Source organism: Triturus cristatus, chromosome 3_1, assembly GCF_964204655.1.
Source record: "Triturus cristatus chromosome 3_1, aTriCri1.1, whole genome shotgun sequence".
NCBI classification, from domain to species: Eukaryota; Metazoa; Chordata; class Amphibia; order Caudata; family Salamandridae; genus Triturus; species Triturus cristatus.
The window spans coordinates 816,811,486-816,835,034 of NC_140583.1; the positions used below are offsets into that span (position 1 = coordinate 816,811,486).

The 23,549-nt window shown below is 46.9% G+C and overlaps 1 protein-coding gene across 1 annotated transcript in view; it reads left to right on the top strand.

Annotated features, from left to right (window-relative positions):
* Positions 1 to 23,549, top strand: part of LOC146861101 (lanosterol synthase-like) — a 182,984-nt gene that overhangs the window by 133,217 nt on the left and 26,218 nt on the right. The window contains exons 18-20 of the mRNA XM_085645160.1: positions 10,020 to 10,085; positions 21,525 to 21,605; positions 22,752 to 22,922. Coding sequence (XP_085501286.1) covers positions 10,020 to 10,085; positions 21,525 to 21,605; positions 22,752 to 22,922 — 318 coding nt within the window. The remainder of the gene's footprint in view (positions 1 to 10,019; positions 10,086 to 21,524; positions 21,606 to 22,751; positions 22,923 to 23,549) is intronic.

The following is a 23,549-nucleotide window of genomic DNA, read 5'->3' on the forward strand; positions in this document are numbered from 1 at the left end:
TTCAGGAAAACCTATTGTTAATGAAGTATCACAGCCTCTACCACTTACGTTAGGACCTTTGACACGAACTACAGATTTATTGCTTACTAAATCATGCCCAGAAAATCTGTTAGGAATTAAGACTCTGAAAGCACTAGGAGCCATAATATGTTGTTCTCCGGAAGGAGTAAGGTTGTTTTTACGTGATTTTAAAGGTCACTATGTGTCTAGAGACATGGATCCCCGACTACAGACTTTACCAGTACATCTATGGGCACAAGGCCCTACGGATGTTGGCTGCATGAACATTACACCCTATCGAGTTACATTGAAAGCAGGAGTGGTACTACCACGAATGCGACAATACAAGTTACCGCATGATGCTGTAGTGGCTTTGTTGAAAATCATTGATGAGCTAATTGCCCAGGGAGTAGTTGTAGAAACAGACTCCAATGTATGTAATTCACCGATAATTCCGATTCTTAAACGAACTGATCCTACTGCTCCGCCAGTATACCGATTGGTTATTGATTTGCGTGAACTAAACAAGTGTATTGTACCACAATTCCCTGTGGTCCCTGATATATCATCATTGTTGACAGCAATTGATTCCGAAGCAACATTCTTTACTGTAATCGATCTCAAGAATGCCTTTTTCAGCGTCCCAATAGATCCGGAAAGCCAATACTTGTTCGGATTCAGTTTAAATGGGCGCAGTTTTAAATTCTCACGCGCTCCCCAAGGATTTACAGAAAGCCCCAGCATCTACAGCCAAGCACTGAAAAGAGAACTTGACAGTATCCACATGCCAGTCAATACTGCACTGCTTCAATATGTCGATGATCTGCTGATCACCGCAAGAAGCGAGTCAGAATGTGAAAAAGCTTCTCTGACAGTTTTACATTTCCTAGCCGACAAGGGGCACAAGGTGTCCCCTTCTAAGCTGCAATTCTGTGTTCAGCGAGTTATTTATCTTGGTCACTCGCTGTCCAAGGAGGGAAGGCAGCTTACACCAGATCGCATTCAGTTAATTGCTAACATGTCAATACCCCAGACACAAAAGGAGGTGCGAGCTTTCATAGGCCTCACTTCATATTGTAGGCAGTGGATCCCTCAGTACGCATTTCTAGCAAAACCACTTATTCAGTTAACCACACAGGAGGCAGCCACATCGACTGTTCTCCCTTGGACTCAGGAACATACACAAGCTTTTGAAAGCCTAAAGGAAGCTTTATGTCAAGCACCTGTTTTAGCAACGCCATGTTATAGCAAACATTTTACACTCTTTGTTACAGAACGCGAAGGTACTGCCTTGTCAGTACTCACTCAGGATCAAGCAGGATCATGCAAGCCATGTGCTTATTTTTCCAGTACATTAGATCCCGTAGCTCAGGCTTTGCCTGCATGCCTGAAATCAGTGGCAGCGACAGCTTTAGCAATCAGACAAAGCGATGCCATAGTATTAGGACACCCATTGACAGTTCAAGTACCACATGCAGTAGAGGTTCTTGTGAACCGAACACAAACACAACACTTGACCATAGCAAGACTTACCGGTTATGAACTGACATTGTTTCAACCACACATAGAGATCCGACGGTGTAATACATTGAATCCTGCTACACTATTACCTGTAATTGGAACAGACCCACTAGCTCATGATTGTGTTGAAATCATTGAAATAAAGACGAAACCTAGACAAGACTTGACAGACGTTCCATTGTTAGATCCAGACCTGACGTTGTATGTAGACGGATCATGCATGAGAGCAAGTACAGGAGATTTAGTGGCCGCGTACGCAGTCACAACAGACACTGAAGTTATTGAAACAAATTGTATAGATACTTTGTCAGCCCAAGCAGCAGAACTCATTGCTCTAACACAAGCCTGTATTCAAGCCACAAATAAGAAAGTTAATGTATACACTGACTCACGTTATGCATTCGGAGTTGTACACGACTTCGGCGTGCTGTGGCGAGAGAGAGGTTATTTAACGTCCCATGGTGCCCACATTCAGCACGGACCCCTCATTCATGCTTTGTTAGACGCAATACATCTACCCACTGCTATATCGATTATGAAATGTAAAGCACACACGAAGGTTACTGATACCATTTCTCAAGGCAATGATTTAGCTGACAGAACAGCTAAACAGACTGCTCAGAATCGCACATTAGACATGACAAAGCCAATAGTTCAGACACCAACACAGTGTATGACAATTAAGGATCCCGCACTTGATGTAATTGACATACAGACACATGCCACAGCAGAAGAAATAAAGAAGTGGACTGAACTAGGAGGGATCCAGACAGATCAAGGGTGGATGACAAAGGAGAAATCTGTATGGTTTCTCCCTGATTCCATGGTTCAAGCCATTATAGCTACAGTTCACAGTCCAGCACATTTAGGAGAGAAGGCTATGCTAGACAGCATTCAGCACATTTGGTTCAACAAACATTTACGAGCAGCAGCTAAACAAAAAGTTCGTACCTGTATGATATGTTGTCAGTTTAATCCAGGAAAGAGTGTTCCCGTAGAGCAGGGTGGATTTCAGCCTCCTGACCATCCTTTTGAAGTCCTCCAGATGGATTATATTCAGATGGAACGTTGTCGAGGATTCAAATATGTCCTCGTAGTTGTCTGCGCTCTCTCCCGTTGGACAGAGGCGTATCCCGTATCAGATTACACTGCCCCGACTACTGCCAAGCAGCTAGTTCGAGAATTCTTCCCACGGTACGGTTTACCACGTGTTGTATATTCAGATAACGGTCAGCCTTTCTCATCCGAATTAATGAAACATGTCTCACTCTTGTTGGGATATCAGTGGAAATTCCACTGTGTCCGACACCCCGAGGCAGCAGGTCTCGTAGAAAGACATAACCAGACACTGAAAATCAGACTGTCCAAAATATGTAGAGAGAAAGGTGTCGACTGGATAGTAGCATTACCAGTTGCACTCTTTTATATGAGAATGGTAGCACACTCTAGAACAGGGCTATCCCCGTATGAGGTGATCTTTGGTAGACCACCGAATATGTGGGGGACGCCTATACCACGCAAAATAACTGACATTGACTGTAACATGCTGACAGATTACTTGGCTTCCTTGATGTCTGCACTACAATCTTCTCGTTCACAGGTAGCTGCAGCCTTTCCCGACAACACTGAGGCGAAACCCCATGACATTGTTCCGGGTAATCTTGTCTTTGTGAGAAATTTCGACAGGAAAAGTCAATTGGAGCCCAGGTGGAAAGCACCGAAGTTGGTCCTGTTGACCACAAGAACAGCCGTGAAGATCGAGGGACGTAAAGGGTGGATTCATTCAAGTCACGTCAAAAAATTTCATGGACTACCTTCAGATATAGACACTGTGCCCTGCACTCCCTCACAGACTGATTCAAAACTTCCTTTTGTTGAAAAGAATGACTCTCAGTGCTATAAATTAAAGCTTAGGCCCAAACAGTCGAGCAATTTGATTGTTTAAGTCCTCTCCAAGGTGAAGCGGTTGAATTGTCTCCGACATGTATCCCTTGGACCTGAGTAGAGAAAATACCCGAGAAATGTTGAAACGACAGGCGTATTGTAAATCACTGCGTAGCCACTGTATTGTGACTTTATTAATTTTGTTTTTCTTGAGTTTTTTAATAGTTACTGCAAGTATATTGTTGCATATGTATTATCCTGATTCTAAACGTGTTTTCAATATAACTGATGAACACTCTTTTAGTGACCTACCGCCACATGAGTTGTCCTATAGACTTGCGCTGCGTAATAACACATTCATTAGTATGTTACATCATTCCCATCAGACTAGTAATGCCACCAATTGTTGGGTGTGTGGCCGACTCCCTCCCTATCAGAATAACAAAGGAGTTCTGCCTTTCTTTCCACATCCGTTCACACACAATGGCTCCTGTGGAGCATGGTTTAGTTTATTAAATTCCATAGACCCAGACACAGCAGTTTATCAACAACATTGGATATGGGGAAATCTGAATCTAGTTTTATTCAAAGTCTGTCACCCTAATAAGGAGGGTTACCCCAGTAGAACAGGAACTGATTTAGAAAATGAAGTGTATAAATTAGGTAATTTTACGCCTAATCTTATGATTTTGAATGTCAAATCCGAAGTTGAACTAATTCTGCCCACTATGTCAGTATTTCCAGTTAAGGGTGAATTATGTGTAAGAAAAGTTGGTTCCATACACATGGGCCATAGCCAATGCGTTACTACAGTAGAATATAGTGATCAAGGTAAATCTTCATTTAGAGCTTCTCGCCATTCTTACTTTATATGTGGTCAGACGGCATATATGCGTCTGCCTCTAGATTGGGATGGTACCTGTTACATAGCATTCCTTTTGCCACCTATTTTCCTAGCTCCCCCTGATTATTATCGAAATGTTCATTTAGTACACAATAGAGAGCAAAGAGATCTCCCAGTTGTCGATTATACTGAAACAGCATGGGACAAGTATGTAGATTTCAATAAAGGTATCTTTCCCTATATAGGTACAATATCAAATAGTAAGCTGATACGCAGACTCACCAAGACTCTTGAAGCTGTAGTAAACGAGACTATAGCCGCCCTAGGCAATCTGACAGAGGAACAATCAGTGATGAGAATTGTTGTTCTCCAGAATCGTCTTGTCCTTGACGTCATCCTGGCCGATAGGGGCGGAGCTTGCAGGGTCATCGGATCCAGCTGCTGCATATTCATACCAGAAAATTCGCCATCTGTATATAAAGCTATAACACGCCTTCATAAGATTGTAAGCCAGATACACGAGAATCCAGGCACTTGGACGTGGTCCGGGTGGTTTTGGAGTGTGATATCAGCCTGGGGATGGAGAGTTCTATCCTTCCTAGGTATTGGCCTTCTTATGCTCTTCAGTTGTTGTTTATGCCTACAATGTGGACCAGCGATTTGTGGTCTGTGTGCCACATCGTGTATTCCACATCAAGGTTTTCGTTCAAAATACCGGAAGAAGAAGGAAGAAGAAATGATGCTCCATGAGCAAATCAATGGAATGATGAAGATTGATGTCTCGTGAAGGGCAAGAAGGGGACAAGGAGGGAATGTGGAAATGTGGATTTTCCTGATCAGTTATGTCCCCTATCTTGGACCCCAACGGTTCTATATGCATGTTACAAGTACATGTATGTTCCCTCCAGTTCCAGTTTCTAAGACGCAAACATATGTGTGTCTACCGTTGACATGTTCTCTGTCAGATCCGCCATCAATGGGCTGGATATTCGATTCCTAAGTATGAAAGGCCACCGACTTTATATGGCTAAGTTACTTCATTTTTACAGTTCAGGCAAGTAGGCCCGATTCTGTCCTCAAAGCCTTTCCCTGCTCTCTGTCTTTGACAGCTTCAGCTTGAGCTCGCATCTGTATCCATGAACTTTGTCCTACTCCCTGTGCAGCTAACGGTGACTGCCTCGGCCAGTTTTCGCCTGTCTGCCAAGAAGTTGTATTTCACCTTCGAATTATCTATTTTACTCTTCAGCCGATGCATTCCTGTCCAGTGATTTAGGTAAACATTTCCTTTAGCTCACAAGCAAAGGACTCAGCCTTTCCGTCCTCCTGCAAGTGATTCATAGCCCTGTTGCCATGGAAAGTTTTCTATCCCTCGCATCTCATATAGACACTTAGACGCTTGTACACGCACACAGTCAGTATAGAATAGATTCTGTCCGAGAGTTCTTCCTTGTGGATAACATAGTTCTTTAAACATAGGATGTTAGATATGATTTGGGATTAGGTTGACTTGACCCCAGACTTCTCGTCTCCACATGTAGAGCTAAATGTCAAGTCCCCTTCACCCCCTAGTTGCACGTCAATTACACGTCATGCTGCCGCGCGCGCATCTATGCCAAGTATTATCTTATAGATCCACCTATGTCTGATAATTCTAACCAATCATGTTTCTTTTATTCCTTATTACGCCTAGTTTCGATTATGTCACTGTTTTGTCACTTTTCTTATCAAATGTTACGCCTTCTACATTCGTTTCATTGTAATGCACTTATTATAAAAATACATGTCTGTTAATGAATTATTGTACTTCACTTCCTGAACCCTCGTGGTGACGGAACCTGAAGGCCGCGACTCGAGTCGGCCATTTTGAATGGAATAAAGCCCATTAGAAAACCTCTTATACCACGGATTCTGCCTCTTGTTATTTTGAGCTATTTACTTTATTTTAAGATTCCGTATGAAATTCAGTCCGGTATTTTTATTTACCACATTACTTCTGAAGTTGATAGGGATTGCAAACTCACAATATCACACAGTAATTAACGCATCATATCTTCAATGTATAGTAATTGCTTTATCCTTAATTAGAACATCAGAATGTTGGGAGCTCCATTGAAGACAAGGAAGTGCTCCGGCCTTCTAATGGCTGGTAGATGCTTGGAGCATCAGCATTCCAAAGTTTACCTCTGTTCACAGCTGAACAAAAGCCTCACGGAACGTGGGGGGATTTTAACCCCCCTCGGACTCCGTGAGACCTTTGTTTTACTATTTTGAACATCCTGCCCTCTAGGGGCGGAATGTTCTAATAGCCTCATAGCCCTCCGTAGCGGGCTATACCAGCCATTAAAGGCCTGCTCCCTTGTTAAAGGCCTTTGCCTTCGGCTCGGGCCTTTAATGCTGAAGCCCGCTACAGTGGGCTATATGGCTTTAGCAGAAAAGAGACTTTATTTACCTGGTATGTAAAAAGAATAGTTGCAATTGAAATAAGCAAAGAGAAAAGAAGGTGCTGAAACCTTCCGAGAAGAGATATGATATTCTCCAACTGTTTAGTTGTACTATAACATTTTAACTAAGCCAATGCCATCATCTGAGGCTGCACTCTGGTCAACTTAGAATTTCAGACTTTTTAGATCCTAGTTTGTCCTTTAACTTTTTCTCTCGTTGTAATCATGTTTGTGCAAGAGGTACAGAAATAGGGACTCTTGACCCAAATCAGGAACTGGCATGTGCATGGCACCACACTGCACAATTGAAAAGACTGAACCCTCTGCTGATAGGTTGTCAATATCCAAGAATATAAAAGGTGTCCCACAATAATGTCCTATGACAGCGGCCTTGTCATTGTTGCCCATTTATGACAAAGTCCACAGTTACTGTTGACCTACACCAACCTGAGGAACCTACTGGTTGTAATTTCTGTCAGTGGGACAATTGTATATGGGCCATTTGGAGTCTTTGATGTACCAGAGCACTAGGTGCACGTATATCTGGATCTGTCGGCTGCAGTTAGGATTTGGTGTTTGGGTCCAAGCATAAAACTTTGGGAATTAAACCTCTGAAGCCATTGGGTTCACTAGTTCCTACTTCTGAGTGGTGTTTGTTTGATCAGGCCCTTCAGGTCAAGTGGATAATAAATGGTCAAAATGGAAACTTCTCTATCTTCAGAAAGACTCACTGGGGAGTCGCTGGGCATGATTCTAGTGTGTGCTCATAAGTGGGACACTGCAGTGAATTTCACTGTGGAGGGTGTCCGAACTTCTATCCTCTCCGCTCATGATAGAGCAACCAATGGAAAGCAGTTACGAGACCTGCAAAGTCACATATTAGCCACAAATGAGAGCAGACACTCCATGAATGTCCACAGGATGCAGTGGCATAATTAATGCTACGTGAGAACCAGCAATCCTGGCTCTAATTTCCTTATTACAGGAGCCCTGTGACAATCGTAGTTGCTTGTAATAAAGAAATTAAATAGCTGCTCAACTGTAATAACTTATTACAGTTGAGTTCTGAGGTAACAATGCTGCTGCTGTAGTCTGCTGCAGAGAGGAAAGGCAGATCAAAGAGCATACTCGAAGCTGCACTTTAAATAACGAAACATGACTTTTCCTTCTGTTCTTGTACATGAACAGTGATGTTAAGTTATAATAAGACACACTCTCTCTGCATGCTTCTACACATTCAGCATTATTTTTTTTAAATCTGATTTGGATTAAACTGATTATCTTTTTGAAACAAATATCTAACTGCTTTTTAGTGTTTAAAATTACATTCCTCATATTGGCAGACAACCCATCTCTTGTACATGAAAGAGCACCACACCCAGGATTTAAGTGGATTGTGACAGGGGTTATAGTGTGACCATGTATTATAAGAAATAAAGTCCCACCCTGAGGTACAGTATAAGGATTTTGTAGGTCACATCGGAGTTCTTGCCTACAGCCTTGTTACCTTATATGGTAATGGGACTCCTCAGTGACATGCAGTGTCCTTATAACAATGTATGGAAGGAGGTACTATATATATATATATATATATATATATATATATATATATATATATATATATATATATATATATATATATATATATATATACACACACACACACACACACACACTCACACTCACACTCACACTCACACTCACACTCACACTCACACTCACACTCACACTCACACACACACACACACACACACACACACACACTCCGCAACATTCTATTTTGAATAACTTTGGCGCCGGTTGACGAATCCTCGCGAATTTTTCAAAATAGGTGGGGCGCTACGCTCCGCTCCTACCCTGAAAGTCTCGGGGGGATTCGTCAAGCGGGGGCTGAGATAAAAGGGGGGTCCCAAAACGCGTTTTTCCCATGCATTTTTCCATAGGACCTTTAGACACAGCTACAGCCCGAACGGCTGAACAGAATTACTTGAAATTTGGCAGAGAGGTAGTCCTCAAGTCAAGGAAGTGCCTTTTGTAGGTTTGGTGTAAATCTGTTCAGTAGATTCTGAGAAAATAGCCTTTAAATCAATATATATATCTGAGCCAGCTTACGGTGCGCTTACCGTACGCGTACGGTGACGTGCGCGAGCGCGATTCTGATTGGCCCTTAGATCTTAGTAAACATTCGAATCGGTCGAAACCAGGAAGCGGCGGCCGCCATTTTCTCTCTCGCACTCTGACAGGGGGTGGAAAAACAAAGCCCCAAAACATGTAAAGGGGCTGTTTAGACAGCTCCCAAGCACCTAGCCATGTCCATGGAGTCCCCAACGACCCCCCAAGGGAAAAAAGGCAATTTTAATTTTTCCGAAAATTTCGCCGATTACGCTTACCGTACGCGTACGGTAAAAAATTTAAAAAAAAAAAAAAAAATATATCCACACTCTCCCCACCCCGTGTGCAAAACGTGCCCGAAGGGCACCTTTTGTGCATGGCTTATTAGATATAAAACTAACACATATTTTAAATATCACAGCGATGCTCATCATATTTCCACCATGTGCGCACGGTGCGCGAAGCGCATCGTGCGTTCATGGCCCATGTAGCGTAACGTGGGCACGCGGTGCGCGAAGCGCACCGCGTGCTCACTATGCGCGCACGGTGCACGAAGCGCACCGTGCGCGCACGGAACGAACTGCGTTAAGTGGGCGCGCACGCCACAAATGGCGTAAAGTAACTTAGCATTTAAAAAACCGTACAAATTCACTGAAAAAACCATAGGTTTCACACACGTTATAGTTAGGAATTAGCATTTAAAAAACCTTGCAAATTCACTGAAAAAACCATAGGTTTCACACATGTTATAGTTAGCTGGACATTTTACTGATAAAAAACCAATGAAATTCCCCCGTTATAGTTACTGTAGGCAACTATAACTCACGCGACCGTAATCCTCTGCTGATGACATATGTGTCTTTATGAAAAAAAAATATTTGTAATATATGTATAGCTAAAATTTAATGGAAGAAGACATGGGCAAATAAGTGTCTAAATACAGTATTAGCATCAGCAGAGGATTACGGTCGCGTGAGTTATAGTTGCCTACAGTAACTATAACGGGGGAATTTCATTGGTTTTTTATCAGTAAAATGTCCAGCTAACTATAACATGTGTGAAACCTATGGTTTTTTCAGTGAATATATATATATATATATATTTTTTTTTTTCTTCAGATTTCCAAATTTGGTAAGTATATGGTTATCTCTTCCCTCTGTTGGATCCAACAATTGGGTGATAAACCTGCCTGACCTTTAATCTTTTGTCTCTTCTAGGGACACGCTACACCAGGGCTTGGAGTACTGCAGCAGGGTGCAGCGACCAGATGGATCCTGGGAGGGGTGAGTTCATTCCCGGTCTGGAGTGTAGGGGCATGTGTTATTTGACTGGTTAGGGTGTTTGTACTGTAAACAGCTATAAGAAGTATCCTCTGCAGATGTTATTTTTTAGGTGTGTATTTTACAACAGCCAAATGTGCACTATGGGTGGATGAATAGTTTACTAATAGTTTGAGTATGTATTGCATGGGGACGTAGTATGAGTGAGTGAGTATTTTGTATGTGGCCTATACTTAAAATAATTTAGGGCCTGGTTTTAGATCTTGGCGGACGGGTTACTCCGTCACAGCGGTGACAGATATCCTGTCCGTCGAAATGTAAGGAAAATGCTACTTACCAGTATGCATCTGTTCTTGGCATGTAGAGCTGCAGATCCACACACTTAGCCTAGATCGCCATCTGGTGTTGGGCCCGGATGTTTGCACTTGTTTTTGTCCTGGAAAAGTCTTTGGAAGTCACGGGACAGGTGACTCCTCCTTTGGACTATAGTGCGCATGGGCATCGGTTCCATCCTCAGATTGTTTTTCGCCAGTAGGGAAATGATGGAGTTTTGTAAGAGACAGAAAGATGCCCGTGTATGCTGTATCTAAATAAGATAGAACTGGAACAGATAATCAATCAATCTATCATTTAATTTGTAAAGCGCACTACTTACCCGTAAGGGTTTCAAGGCGCTGGGGGCGGGGGGTTGGGGGGGTGCTGCTGCTACTGGTCGAAGAGCCAGGTCTTGAGTTGTCTCCTGAAGGTCAGCAGGTGTTCGGTTTGTCGTAGGTAGAGGGGGAGGGTGTTCCAGGTCTTGGCAGCGCGGTGGGAGAAGGACCTGCCTCCGGAAGTGGTTCTACGGATGCGTGGAACCGTGGCCAGGGCGTGGTCAGCGGAGCGGAGTTTCCTGTTGGGTACGTAGAAGGAGAGTCGACTGTTAAGATAGGCTGGGCTGGTTTTGTGGAGTGCTTTGAGTGCGTGGATCAGGATCTTGAAGGAGATTCTCCTGTCGACGGGGAGCCAGTGCAGGTTTCTCAGGTCGGGGGTGATGTGGTCGCGGCGCTGGACGTCGAGGATCAGGCGTGCAGAAGCGTTCTGGATTCTTTGTAGTCTGTTGATGAGCTTGGACGAGGCTCCGGCGTGGAGGGCGTTTCCGTAGTCGAGTCTGCTGCTGACTAGGGCCTGGGTGACTGTTTTCCTCGTGTTTGTCGGGATCCATCTGTAGATCTTGCGGAGCATACGGAGGGTGTTGAAGCAGGTGGAGGAGACTGCGTTGACTTGTTTGGTCATGGTGAGTTTTGAGTCGAGGATGACTCCCAGGTTGCGTGCATGGTCGGTGGGGGCCGGGGGGGTCCCCAGTGATGCGGGCCACCATGAGTCGTCCCATGCTGACTGAGGGGTTGGACCCGAGGAAGAGGATCTCCGACTTGTCTGAGTTCAGCTTAAGTCGGCTTTCCTTCATCCAGTCGGCGACTGCCTTCATTTCCTGGTGGAGGTTGGATTTGGCGGTGAGAGGGTCCTTGGTGAGGGAGAGGATCAGCTGTGTGTCGTCAGAGATTATGTTGAGGTCGTGCTGTCGGGCGATGCGTGCTAGTGGTGCCATGTAGACGTTGAACAGTGTCGGGCTGAGGGAGGATCCTTGTGGGACGCCGCAGATGATCTCGGAGGCCTCGGACCGGAACAAGGGGAGGCGGACTCTCTTGAGTTCTGCCGGAGAGGAAGGAGGTGGTTCAGTCCAAGGACTTCTCCCGAATCCCTGCGTCTTGGAGTCGCGTGCGTAGTGTGTGGTGGCAGACGGTGTCGAAGGCGGCGGAGAGATCCAGGAGGATGAGGGCCGCCGTCTCGCCGTTGTCTAGAAGGATCCTGATGTCGTCTGTGGTGGCGATGAGGGCGGTCTCGGTGCTATGTTTGCTGCGAAATCCTGATTGGGATGGGTCCAGGATGTTGTTGTCTTCGAGGTGACGGGTGAGCTGGGTGTTAATTATCTTCTCGATGACCTTTGCTGGGAACGGAAGCAGGGAGATGGGCCGGAAGTTCTTGAGGTCGCTCGGATCCGCCTTGGGTTTCTTCAGTAGGGCGTTGATCTCTGCGTGCTTCCAGTTCTCAGGGAAGGTAGCGGGCTCGAAGGAGAGGTTGATGATGTTGCGCAGGTGGGGTGCGATGGAATTGCCGGCTTTGTTGAAGATGTGGTGTGGGAGAGGGTCGGACGGGGATCCAGAGTGGATTGTGCCCATGGTCTTGATTGTGTCCTCGATGCTCACGTTGGCCCACGTTGTCAGGGAGTCGTGGACGGTGGGGTGCGGTGTGTTCGGTGCGACGAGGCCCGCAGGGGTTGTTAGGGTTTTGAAACTGTCATGGATGTCAGTGATTTTTCGGTGAAAGAAGGTGGCGAGGGAGTCGCACAGGGCTTGCGATGGCGGGATGTCGTTGGCGCTGGAGCTGGGGTTGGAGAGTTCCTTCACGATGTTGAAGAGCTCCTTGCTGTTGCGTGCGTTGTTGTCGAGGCGGCCTGTGAAGGAGGTCCTTTTGGCGGTCCTGATCAGGTGGTGGTGGTTGCGGATGGCGTCTTTGTGGGCAGTGCGGCTGTCCGGCGTCTTGTCGCAGTGCCATATGTTCTCCAATTTCCGGCAGGTGCGCTTTAAGTCGAGGAGTTCCGGGGTGAACCAGCTGGCTCTTTTGCTGGTGTCTCTGTTGGTGGGATTTTTCAGCGGGGCTACGGTGTTAGCGCAGTCGTTCATCCAGCGTTCGAGGGTGAGTGCATCATCGGGGTTGGTCGGAGGGTTGAGTGCGAGGCTTGTCTGTAGTTCTTCAGTGACTTTGCCCCAGCAGCGGCGGGGGGACTGTAGGGTGCGGTGGTGTGTGAGGGGTTTTCGGAAGGAGAAGTGGATGCAGTGGTGGTCTGTCCAGGTGAGTTCGGAGGTGTGGCTGAAGGTGACGAGGGGGCTTGAGGAGAAGATGGCATCAAGTGTGTGACCGGCGATGTGGGTAGGCGTCGTGACAAGCTGTTTTAGTCCGAGGTTGGCGAGGTTGTCGATCAGGGTGGAGGAGTTGTTGTCGTTGTTGTTCTCCAGATGATAGTTCAGGTCTCTGAGGAGGATGTAGTCGTGGAGGTAGGCGCGTGTGTGCTGATGAGGTCGGTGATGGAGTCGCAGAATTGAGGCCGGGGTCCTGGCGGTCTGTAGACGAGGGTGCCTCTTAGGGTGGTCTTGGGGTCCATGTGGATCTGGAAGTGCATGTGTTCGGCGGTGCTGAGGGTGTCATGATGTTTGTTGAGTCCCTGATAGTGTTTTTGAGGACGATGGCGATTCCTCCTCCGGCCCTGTTGGTGCGGTCTCTGCGGGTGATCTTGTACCCGTCGGGGATCGCTACGGCGATGTCTGGCGAGGAGGCTTCGTTCATCCAGGTCTCGGTCAAGAAGGCGACGTCCGGGGATGCGGTCTCGAGTAGGGCCCAGAGCTCGACGGCATGTTTGTGTGCGAAACGGGTGTTGATTAGGATGCATCTAAGCTGGTTTGGTTCCGTTGTGGCGATTGTCTCGGCGCTTTCGAGGCAGGAGAAGCTGCAGTTCAGGCAGGTGAAGGGACCGTGGGTGCGCTTCGGGGCGGCCCTAGCAGCAGGAGTGGGTCCTTCCTGGGTTGAGAGCGACGAGGGTGTTGGTGTCGTAGCGGAGGTGGTCTTCCTGGCTGTTGTGGGGGGCAGGGGTTCTGGCGCTGACGGTCGCAAACAGGCTTGACTTAGGCGCGGCTGCATAGCGGTCGCCATATATGGGGAGCTGAGGAGGGAGGAGCAGCTGGGAGGCGGGAGGCGAGTGTCGGGCAGAGCGAATGGCCGCAGAGGGGGCGGGGCCGCAGGGGAAGCAGCAGCGGGGACGGGGGAAAGGAGACCGGCACGGGGCACGGACTCAAGAAGGGGGCACAGAAGTCAGCACAAGGGGTACAAAATAAAAGGGGGCACAGAAGTCAGCACAAGGGGTACAAAATAAAAGGGGGCACAGAAGTTGGCGAGGGGTACAGAATTAAAAGGGGGCACAGAAGCAAAGCGGGGGGCAGGGGGGCACAGAAGAGGAGCGGGCAGACAGTTACAGACACACATAACAAAGCGGATACGCACCTAAGGCCACCACTGGCCACCAGGGATGAGGCGCAGGTGGAAGCCTGCGCGTGGTGGAGGGCCTCTACTTCAACGGCGGCAGTAGAAGACAGCGGGGGTGCAGACGGAGCTGCAGCGGGGGGGAGCGACCTACCAGGGAAGGTCAAGGGTCGCTCTCCTCACCGCGCAGCGGCCGCCATATATGGGGAGGTGGGGAGGGAGGAGCAGCTGGGAGGCGGGAGGCGAGTGTCGGGCAGAGCGAATGGCCGCAGAGGGGGCGGGGCCGCAGGGGAAGCAGCAGCGGGGACGGGGGAAAGGAGACAGGCATGGGGCACGGACTCAAGAAGGGGGCACAGAAGTCAGCACAAGGGGTACCAAATAAAAGGGGGCACAGAAGTCACAGAAGTTAGCACAAGGGGTACAAAATAAAAGGGGCATACAAGTCACAGAAGTCAGCCTAAGGGGTACAAAATAAAAGGGGGCACAGAAGTTGGCGAGGGGTACAGAATTAAAAACGGGCACAGAAGCAAAGCAGCGAGCAGGGGGCAGGGGGGCACAGAAGAGGAGTGGGCAGACAGTTACAGGCACACACAACAAAGCGGATACGCACCTAAGGCCACCACTGGCCACCAGGGATGAGGCGCAGGTGGAAGCCTGCGGTGGTGTAGGGCCTCGACTTCAACGGTGGCAGTAGAAGACAGCGGGGGTGCAGGCGGAGCTGCAGCGGGGGGGCGACCTACTAGGGAAGGTCAAGGGTCGCTCCATAAAGGTAGCCGGGGAGGTGGGTGGGCGTGTGTGGATCTGCAGCTCTACATGCCAAGAACAGATGCATACTGGTAAGTAGCAATTTCCGTTCGAGGCATATGCGCTGCAGATCACACACTTAGCATAGATTTTATAGCAGTACCCATCCCTCGCGGTGACCACCAGTACCTGTTGCAGTAGTTTGAAATAGTGTTTTGAGTACAGCCTGGCCCATACTAACTTGTTGTTTTGTTTGCACATCCACAGAATAGTGTTTTGTGAATGTGTGCGGTGTAGACCATGTAGCTGCTCTGCAGATGTCATCTAAGGGAATGTTCCCTAAAAATGCCATTGAAGCCCCTATCTTTCGTGTAGGGTGGGCTCTAGGAGGAACAGATAAAGTACGTTTTGCTTTGTGATAGCAAATTTATATGCATTTAACAATCCATCGAACTATCCCAGACTTTGATATGGGGTTGCCTTTGTGTGGTGGTGAGAATGACACAAACAGTTGTTTGGTCTTACGAAAAGGTTATGTTCTTTCAATGTAATAAAGCAATGCTTTTTTTGACATCTAGGGTATGAACAGCTCTTTCCGCGATTGTCTGTGGCTGCGAGAGAACACTGGCAACTCTACCGACTGATTGAGGTGGAAAGGAGAAATGACTTTAGGGAGGAATTTTGGATTGGTTCTTCGAACAACCATATTGTGATGGATTTGTAGGAAAGGTTCCTGAGTAGTTAGGGCTTGCAGTTCACCAACTCTTCTAAGAGAAGTGATAGCTGCTAGGAAAGCAACTTTCCATGCTGGAAATTGGAGCTCACATTTATGCAGAGGTTCAAAGGGAGGACCCATTAGTCTTGTGAGAACAATGTTTAAATTCCACACAGACTAGGGTGGTACCCTGGGGGGAATGATCCTTTTGAAGCCTTCCATAAAGACTTTGATGGCAGCCTAATAGATGTGTAGGCCAAGTTGCACCTTTGGAGATGTAGTAGGTAACCTATGATGTGTTGGATAGACATGTCTAGGGGATTGATGTTGTTGGTATGACAGTATATTCCAAATCTCTTCCACTTGGCTGCATAGTAGGCTCTAGTGGTGGGGCGTCTAGCTTCTTTAATGACGTTCATGCATTCAGGGGGAAGGTTAAGGTAACCGAATTCTAAGATCTCAGGAGCCAGATCGCAAGGTTGAGCTGAGCTGGGTCCGGGTGTCTGATCTTTTCACGGTTCTGGGTTAGGAGGCGTGGGGAGAGGTGTCGTTTTTGGTGCGGAACTACAGACAGTTCCAGTAATGTGGTGTACCACGGTTGTCTGGCCCAAGTTGGAGCAACTAGGATGAGAGTCAGTGCATGTTGCTGTAGTTTGCGCACCACCATTGGAATGAGTTGGAGAGGTGGAAAGGCGTACACAAATCTGCCTGACCAATTCATTCACATCGCATTGCCTTTGGATAATGGGTGTGGATACCTGGCGGCGAAGCTTTGGCATTTGGCGTTTTCGTGCGTGGCGAAGAGGTCTATCTCTGGTTGCCCCCACATTTGAAAGAATGGCTGAAGAACTTGTGGATGAAGTTCCCACTCGTGAATCTGTTGCGTTTGACGGCTTAAAAGATCGGCTATGGTGTTTTGGACTCCTGGGACATGTTGAGCTAGAAGAAAGATGTTCTGGGGTATAGCCCATGTCCATATGCTCTGTGCCAGTTGAGAGAGCCGCAGAGAGTGTGTCCCGCCTTGTTTTTTGTATGTAGTACATGGCTGTCATGTTGTCTGTGCGGACTAAGACAGCTTTGCCTGATATTTGTTTTTGAAAAGCCTTTAAGGCTAGGAAAATGGCTAGTAGCTACAGGTGGTTGATGTGGAGTAACTTTTGTTGAGGAGTCCACCTGCCTTGCATGGTGTGATGTAATAGGTGCGCCCTCCAGCCGGAGAGCGATGTGTCCGCTGTCATGACTATCTGTGTAACTGGCTCTAGGAACGGTCGCCCTTTGGAAAGGTTCTTGGTGTTCCACCATTGCAGAGATCGATGAGTGCGACCGTCTACCAACACCAGATCTGTTAGCTGACCTTGAGCCTGGTTCCGTTGGCGTGCTAAGCACTCCTGGAGAGGACGCATGTGGAGTCTTGCATGAGGTACTATAAGTATGCAAGAGGCCATCATTCCTATTAGCTGCATGAACACTCGTGCTGGGAGAGAGTGTTGAGGCTGAAATTTGGTTATGAGAGCTTGCATGTTTGCTATCCTGTCCGGGTTGGGATAGGCTAATGCTTTTGAGGTGTCTATTGTGGCACCGAGGTATTGTTGTATGTGGGACGGTTGTAGATGAGACTTTGCGTGGTTTATTGTGAACCCCAAGTTGTGGAGTAGTTGGATAGTGGTGTGAGTGTGATGTGTACACTGATTGTATGAGCTGGGTTTTATGAGCCAGTCGTCCAGATATGGGAAGACGTGAATGTGTTGTCTTCTTAAGTGGGCTGCCACTACCGCTAGGCACTTGGTGAATACCCGTGGTGCTGTTGTGACTCCGAAAGGGAGTACTTTGAATTGATAGTGTTGGCTGTCCACTACAAACCTTAGATATTTCCTGTGAGCTGTGTGAATGGGAATATGGAAATCGGTGTCCTTGAGATCTAGAGTAGCAAGGAAGTCGCCTTGTGAAAGAAGAGGAAGGACCTGCTGGAGTGTAACCATGTGAAAGTGGTGTGATTGTATGTACAGGTTTAGAGGTCGGAGGTCTAGAATAGGCCTGAGAGATCCGTCCTTCTTTGGTATGAGAAAATACAGGGAGTAAACTCCTGTTTTTTGTTGTTGCAGAGGAACTGGTTCTCTTGCACCCTTTTGTAGGAGGGAGATCACCTCCTGCTTTAGCAGAGCTAAGTGTTCTGAGGACATTGGGCGTTGTTTGGGTGGTATGTGTGGGGGGATAGAAGTAAGTTCCAGACAGTAACCTGATTGAACTATTTGTCGCACCCACCTGTCTGTAGTGATGTTGGTCCAGACAGGCAGAAATTGTTGTAGTCTTCCCCGACCGGAGTGGAATGGTCTAGGGGAAGTGGAGGGAAGTCATTGGGTAGGGGTGGAGGGAGAGCGGGTGTTGTTGGTCTAGCCTCTGCTTTTGTTATTGTTGCCTCTGTAGCCTCCTCTCTGGTAAACTCTGGTAAATGTAGACTGGGCGGGAGCCTTGTTAAGAGGTGGAGGGGTTGTCTGAGGAGTAGCCTCTGGGGGTGCCCTTGTGAGTTGAGCGACAAAAGGAACGTCAGGGAGCTTGCAGCTGCAAGGCCCCATTGATTTAGCTGTGTCCGTATCCTTTTTCATTTTTTCAAGGGTTGAATCTACATTTGGGCCAAATAGGTGCTCCTGATCAAATGGCTGGTTGAGGATGGAACTTTGAACTTAAGGTTTAAAACCCGAGATGCGTAGCCAGGCATCCCTACGCAAAAGGACACTTGTGTTTACTGCTCTGGAGGCGGTGTCTGCCACGTCGAGAGCGCAACGGATGGAAGTGTTGGTGATAAGCTTACCCTCCTGTATGAGTTAATTGGCCCTGTTTTTGTATTTATCTGGGAGGTGCTGCATTATGGACTCTAGTTCATCATAATGTGCCCAATCATACCTGGCTAACAGCGCCTGAGTGTTGGCGATGCGCCATATGTTAGCCGCCTGTGAGTCTGTTCTTTTGCCATAGGCATCCAAGAGTTTAGACTCCTTATCGGGTGGTGGAGCGTCACCTGATATCTGAGAATTGGCCCTTATCCTAGCATTAGAAACTACCAGGGAGTCTAAGGGTACTGAGCCTTTAATGTAAGCTGGGTGGAAGAGGAGTTGGAGAAGGGAGTCTTAGAGGAGATGTGGTAATGTCCCTCTTTTTAGGTGGTGGAGCCGGTGCAGTCGCATCTAGTGGTCTTTTCCTAGCACTAAGAGTCAATTGACCAGTTTTAGGATCCCTATGAGAGTCTTTTGAGCATGAACAGCTCTTCTGCTGGAGGTTGGTCTTTTGGTGCCGAGCGTTTCGGTTCCGTTAGCTTCTTCGGCACCGACTCTGTAGTGGTTCTGTGTTGTTTTGGTTTGTAACCGTGCATCTTTACAGTCTCTGTGGCCTGTGGAACTTGTTGTTTTTTCGGTTCCGAGGCTTTCCTTGGCTCCGAATCCAAGCCCCTCGGGAGTGGTTTTTTGTTCGGCTCCGAATGTTTTTTCGGTGTCGAGGAGTCGGTGCTTGTGGGTTTTGGTGCTGTGTGCTTGGATGTGGAAGCAGCTGTCGGCACCGAGGAGGAGGGCGGTTTCTTTTTCGGTGCCGGTGATTGTGTTTCGGTACCGACCCGGTGATTGTGTTTCGGAACAGACGGCAGGCTGACTCGAGCCCAAGCTGCCTGAAGGCTTAGTAGGCTTCTTTGCCGGGCCCGAGGGCGGGGCATTGGAAGCAGTCTCTCGGCGTGCACCTAGGCCCGAAGGCGTGACCAAAGCTTTTTTCGATGGTGCAGAGAGGGGGTTGACGTTCTTACTTACGACCCACTGCACCGGAGTGATCTCTTCGACGTCGGAGTCATCTGCTTCTGAGGCGCTGACGAGGCCTTATTCGACCTGCTCTCGCTCCGGCACTTCGATGCCCTCCTGGAAGATGTCGTCGGGGATTGATGTCGACGAGCGAGCCATGGTTCTTCGTGCGCGTCGGTCCCGAATGGTTTTCTTCGAGCGAAAAGAGGCACAAGCTGGACAGTCTCTGGCCTCGTGCTCTGGTGAAAGGCAGAGGTTGCACACCTCATGCAGATCGGTGTGGGGAAACTTCGACCCACATTGAGGACACTTCTTGAATGGTGTCCTTTCCATGAGCCAGAAGCCAAGGCCCAGGTAGGCCCGAAGGCCTTCGTCGACGATCGGAATCGAGGACTTCGATTTGGAGAGATGTGCGACGATTAGGGTTCGCGATCGAGACAATACCATCGAAAGGGTGAAGGACTGCGCGTCGAAAGTGGAATCGGTAACGGTTCTGAACTGGAGTGCGACAAACACATATGAGCCCGATGGCGGAAAAAAACAATCTGAGGATGGAGCCGATACCCATGCACATTATAGTCCAAAGGAGGAGTCACCTGTCCCATGACTTCCAAAGACTTTTCCAGGACAAAAAGAAGTGCAAACATGCCTTAACATCACCCTTCAGATTGAGAATATACAGCATACCCGTCTATAAATTCTATGGATTTGTATGAACTACCGTCACAATGGTTTATACAAAGCCACTGAAAAGTTTGGTGTGCGTCTGTCATTGGTGATGAATGCTTATAATAAACATTTGAAGCGTTTACATTTTTCTCTAAGAAACTCCCAAAGTGGACGTTTGTTTTAGATAAATTTAAAACTAATGGCTCCCACACCATGAGTGTTTTCTTCCATGGTGTGGGAGAGAGGGCACGGGGGTCATTCTTTTGATTTTTACTCTCCCTTACCAAAAAACTGTGAATAAACTGCAAGAAACAAAAAGCCATCCAACCGCCCACTACAATTGAGTGGACGGTCAGATGGCTTACTCCGACAGCCCGTACGCCATTGGGCCATTGGAGGAGTAGGTCAGTGATGGAGCCAAAGTAGGCTTGTTTGTCGACATGCTGTTGGTCTGCCCAGCCCTAAATTAGGGGTGGGGGTGGACTGAGAGTTTGGACGGGGGTATCCGGGTATTTTGTTGCCATTGCGACTAATTACCCTCTCCCCTAAATTCTTAATTGGGCTCTAATTACCTTGATGCTGGCATTCAGAAGGGCTGCTCCGGAATCAATAAGAACGACTTGGGGTCTTGGCCCTGCGCTTAGTTTTTTTTAAACAAATTAGGCACTGGTAACATACCGTCTAATTTACACACCTAGGTACAATTCAGTTTGCGGTCTGCACTATTTAAATACCAAGTTTTATGGTTTATTATAATACTTGACTAATTACCGAAGGAGTGGATTGAAATTTAAAATCTAGCTATGTTTACAGTATGAACGAGTTTATATTTTGCATTTGGATAGGAATGCATTTTTCAGGTGGCTGTTTTGTTTTGCAAGCAAACGTGAAATGCATATGTGTTTATGCAATTTAATCATACGTGTCTATCATGTGGATAGAAACATATTTTGTGAACAAGTGTCTATCTTATGTATTGCTATATCAGATTATCATTTTTGTGGGCCTTTGTGTGTTGGCAAATAATTGATGTGTTATATTGTCATGTATGTAAACTGTGAGTGGGTGCGTATTTAGTGAGTCAGTGGATTCATATGCTTTCTATGAATGGTGCTTTTCTACTTTGTTTGTATGAGACTCCATTGTATTGATTTGTAATGTGTGGGTGCTTTTTATGTTCAATGTATATGTAATGTGTGTGTGTGAACATTGTGCTTAGCTGGGTGTTTTATGGAGGGGTTTATATTTTACTGCCAGTGTAGTTTGCATGCAGGTTATTCTTGCTTCTTGCATTCGTGTTGTGTGTGGTGGGTGTTTCCTGGGTGAGTGCCTTTCTTGCTGCTGTTTTTTTGCTGGTAAGTACATACCTTGTGTGTTGCTGTATGCCATGAGTCAGTGATATTTGTAGAAATTCTCTTAAATTGTTCCTGTGCTGATCCATTGCTTTCTTCTTGGCCTCTGCAGGAGCTGGGGTGTTTGCTTCACCTACGGGACCTGGTTCGGGTTAGAGGCATTTGCTTGCATGGGATACACCTACCGTGATGGGTATTTTTGACATTTGTTTTTACCCCCATAACACGTTTCGCAAATATAATTATCTCTAGGAGCGTGCTCTTTGAGGCTCTCTGCTCTATTGAGTTAAGTGCAGTGTTTTAAGTAGTGAGTTGTGTCTGGTGAATGAGGGTCGCAGGGCAAGTTATTCCAGTTGGTTGGAATAAGAAAACATTTTAAGGCTCACAAAAAGGGTATAAGGTGGGACTAGCTTTGATCGTGGCAAGGAGTTATGTTTTGGGTGGTTTCCAGGGAAACATTAGTCTCCTCTCCTCATTTACTAGGCTTTGGGCATAATGAGAAATTTGTAGATTGTAGAGTAGAGTGACCTGTTCTGTTTGTATGGAATATACATAAGATAAACTTAATGTGCAGTTCCACGAAGAATAGAAGTTCACTTCATCCAAAGTAATTATTTCTTTCAAGGACCATGTCTTCCTTTGAGGTCCTCAGAGGCAACTTTGTTTGTGAGCTTCAACCTTACTAATAGTTGTGTTTGCATTGTGCCTTTTTCTAGGATTCGTGGGAAGTAAACCTTATAGTCTGAGTTCATTTTTACAGTGTGTGACCAGACCTACACCAGCCGACAGCTGAGGTTTGAACCTCAGTAAGGGAGACTGTGGTTCCTTGGCACTAGGCTTGACTGCTTATCCGTTCTGAGAGTCTCAGACCAAGTTCTCACTTGCCGTACACAGCGTGTATATTTCAGTCATTAAGAAGACAAAAACATTATGGTCTGCCAGCAGCCTCTGTGGCTGGTGTGGTGAGGAACAAAGAATTGCTGCCGTGGACCAGATTGACTTACATCTGCTCTATAAATACAATGGACTGGTGTTTTGTAAACTCCAACATACAGCTGAATCCATAGCCAGCTCAATGTATTTTGTTTTGTAAGCAAGTAGGGGAGGGGGATGTCTGTGTGCAAAGGCAGCAGGTGTCCTCTGACCTGCCTCTTAAGTGTGTTTGCAAGGGGGAGAGGTGGCTAATTAGGCCCACATGGACCTACCTTTGTAACTTATTATACATCTTTGCCCCTGTGATTCTGCTCCTTTGATGTCTGCTTCGGTAGGGTTGGTAATGACGCCACAAATTAGCTTTGCTTACATTGACCAACTGTTTGCCTGTGTAACTGTTTCTCAGGTCTGCATACAGTGAGGTGGTCTCGGCCTGCCAGTTCTTGCTTTCCCACCAAATGGCAGATGGCGGGTGGGGAGAGGACTTCGAATCTTGCGAGCAGCGGAAATATGTGCAAAGCAGGAACTCTCAGATCCACAACACATGCTGGGCCCTACTAGGACTGATGGCTGTCAGGTAATGTCTCCCCATTCACACCACCTGTCACGATTCAGAGCTGTTGGGTACTTTGTTGCTCTACGTCTGTGCACTTAATTTCTGCTGAAACCCATTGGGATTGCTGGCCAAGGTTTACTGACTCCCCCGTATTGTTGTTGCCTTCCACATGAGCAGCATCTCCAACACTTGTGTCTTTAACTCAAGTAACAAGAAAATGTTAAAACAAGAGAATGATTTTATTCTAAAGATAATGTCTGTAAATGTCTGGGAGCTCTTCCAGCAGACACACCAGGCTTTAATGGAAAGCGAGTTAGTGATATAAGGATTGGGATGGTCGGATTGCATCGTCGAGTTATTGTTTTTCACAATTCACCTTTCAAAGAAGAAGGTCTGAATTTGGAAAGCAAGTCCAGCTTGGACATAAAAGCCTTGCAGGTCTTCTTCCCAATTGTATAGTTTATACATATTCTCTCTTCCTCAAGTGAAAAGCAACACACGAGACTCAGGGTCACCTTTGAGGAGCTTCTTGAAACTTAGAAACGGAAGCCTGAGAGTAAGGCCACTTAAAAGCCCCAACCCCCTTAAGACATTTTATAATTCCAATTGTGCATTTTACATTAGGTTTCAACTATTCACCCTAACAAA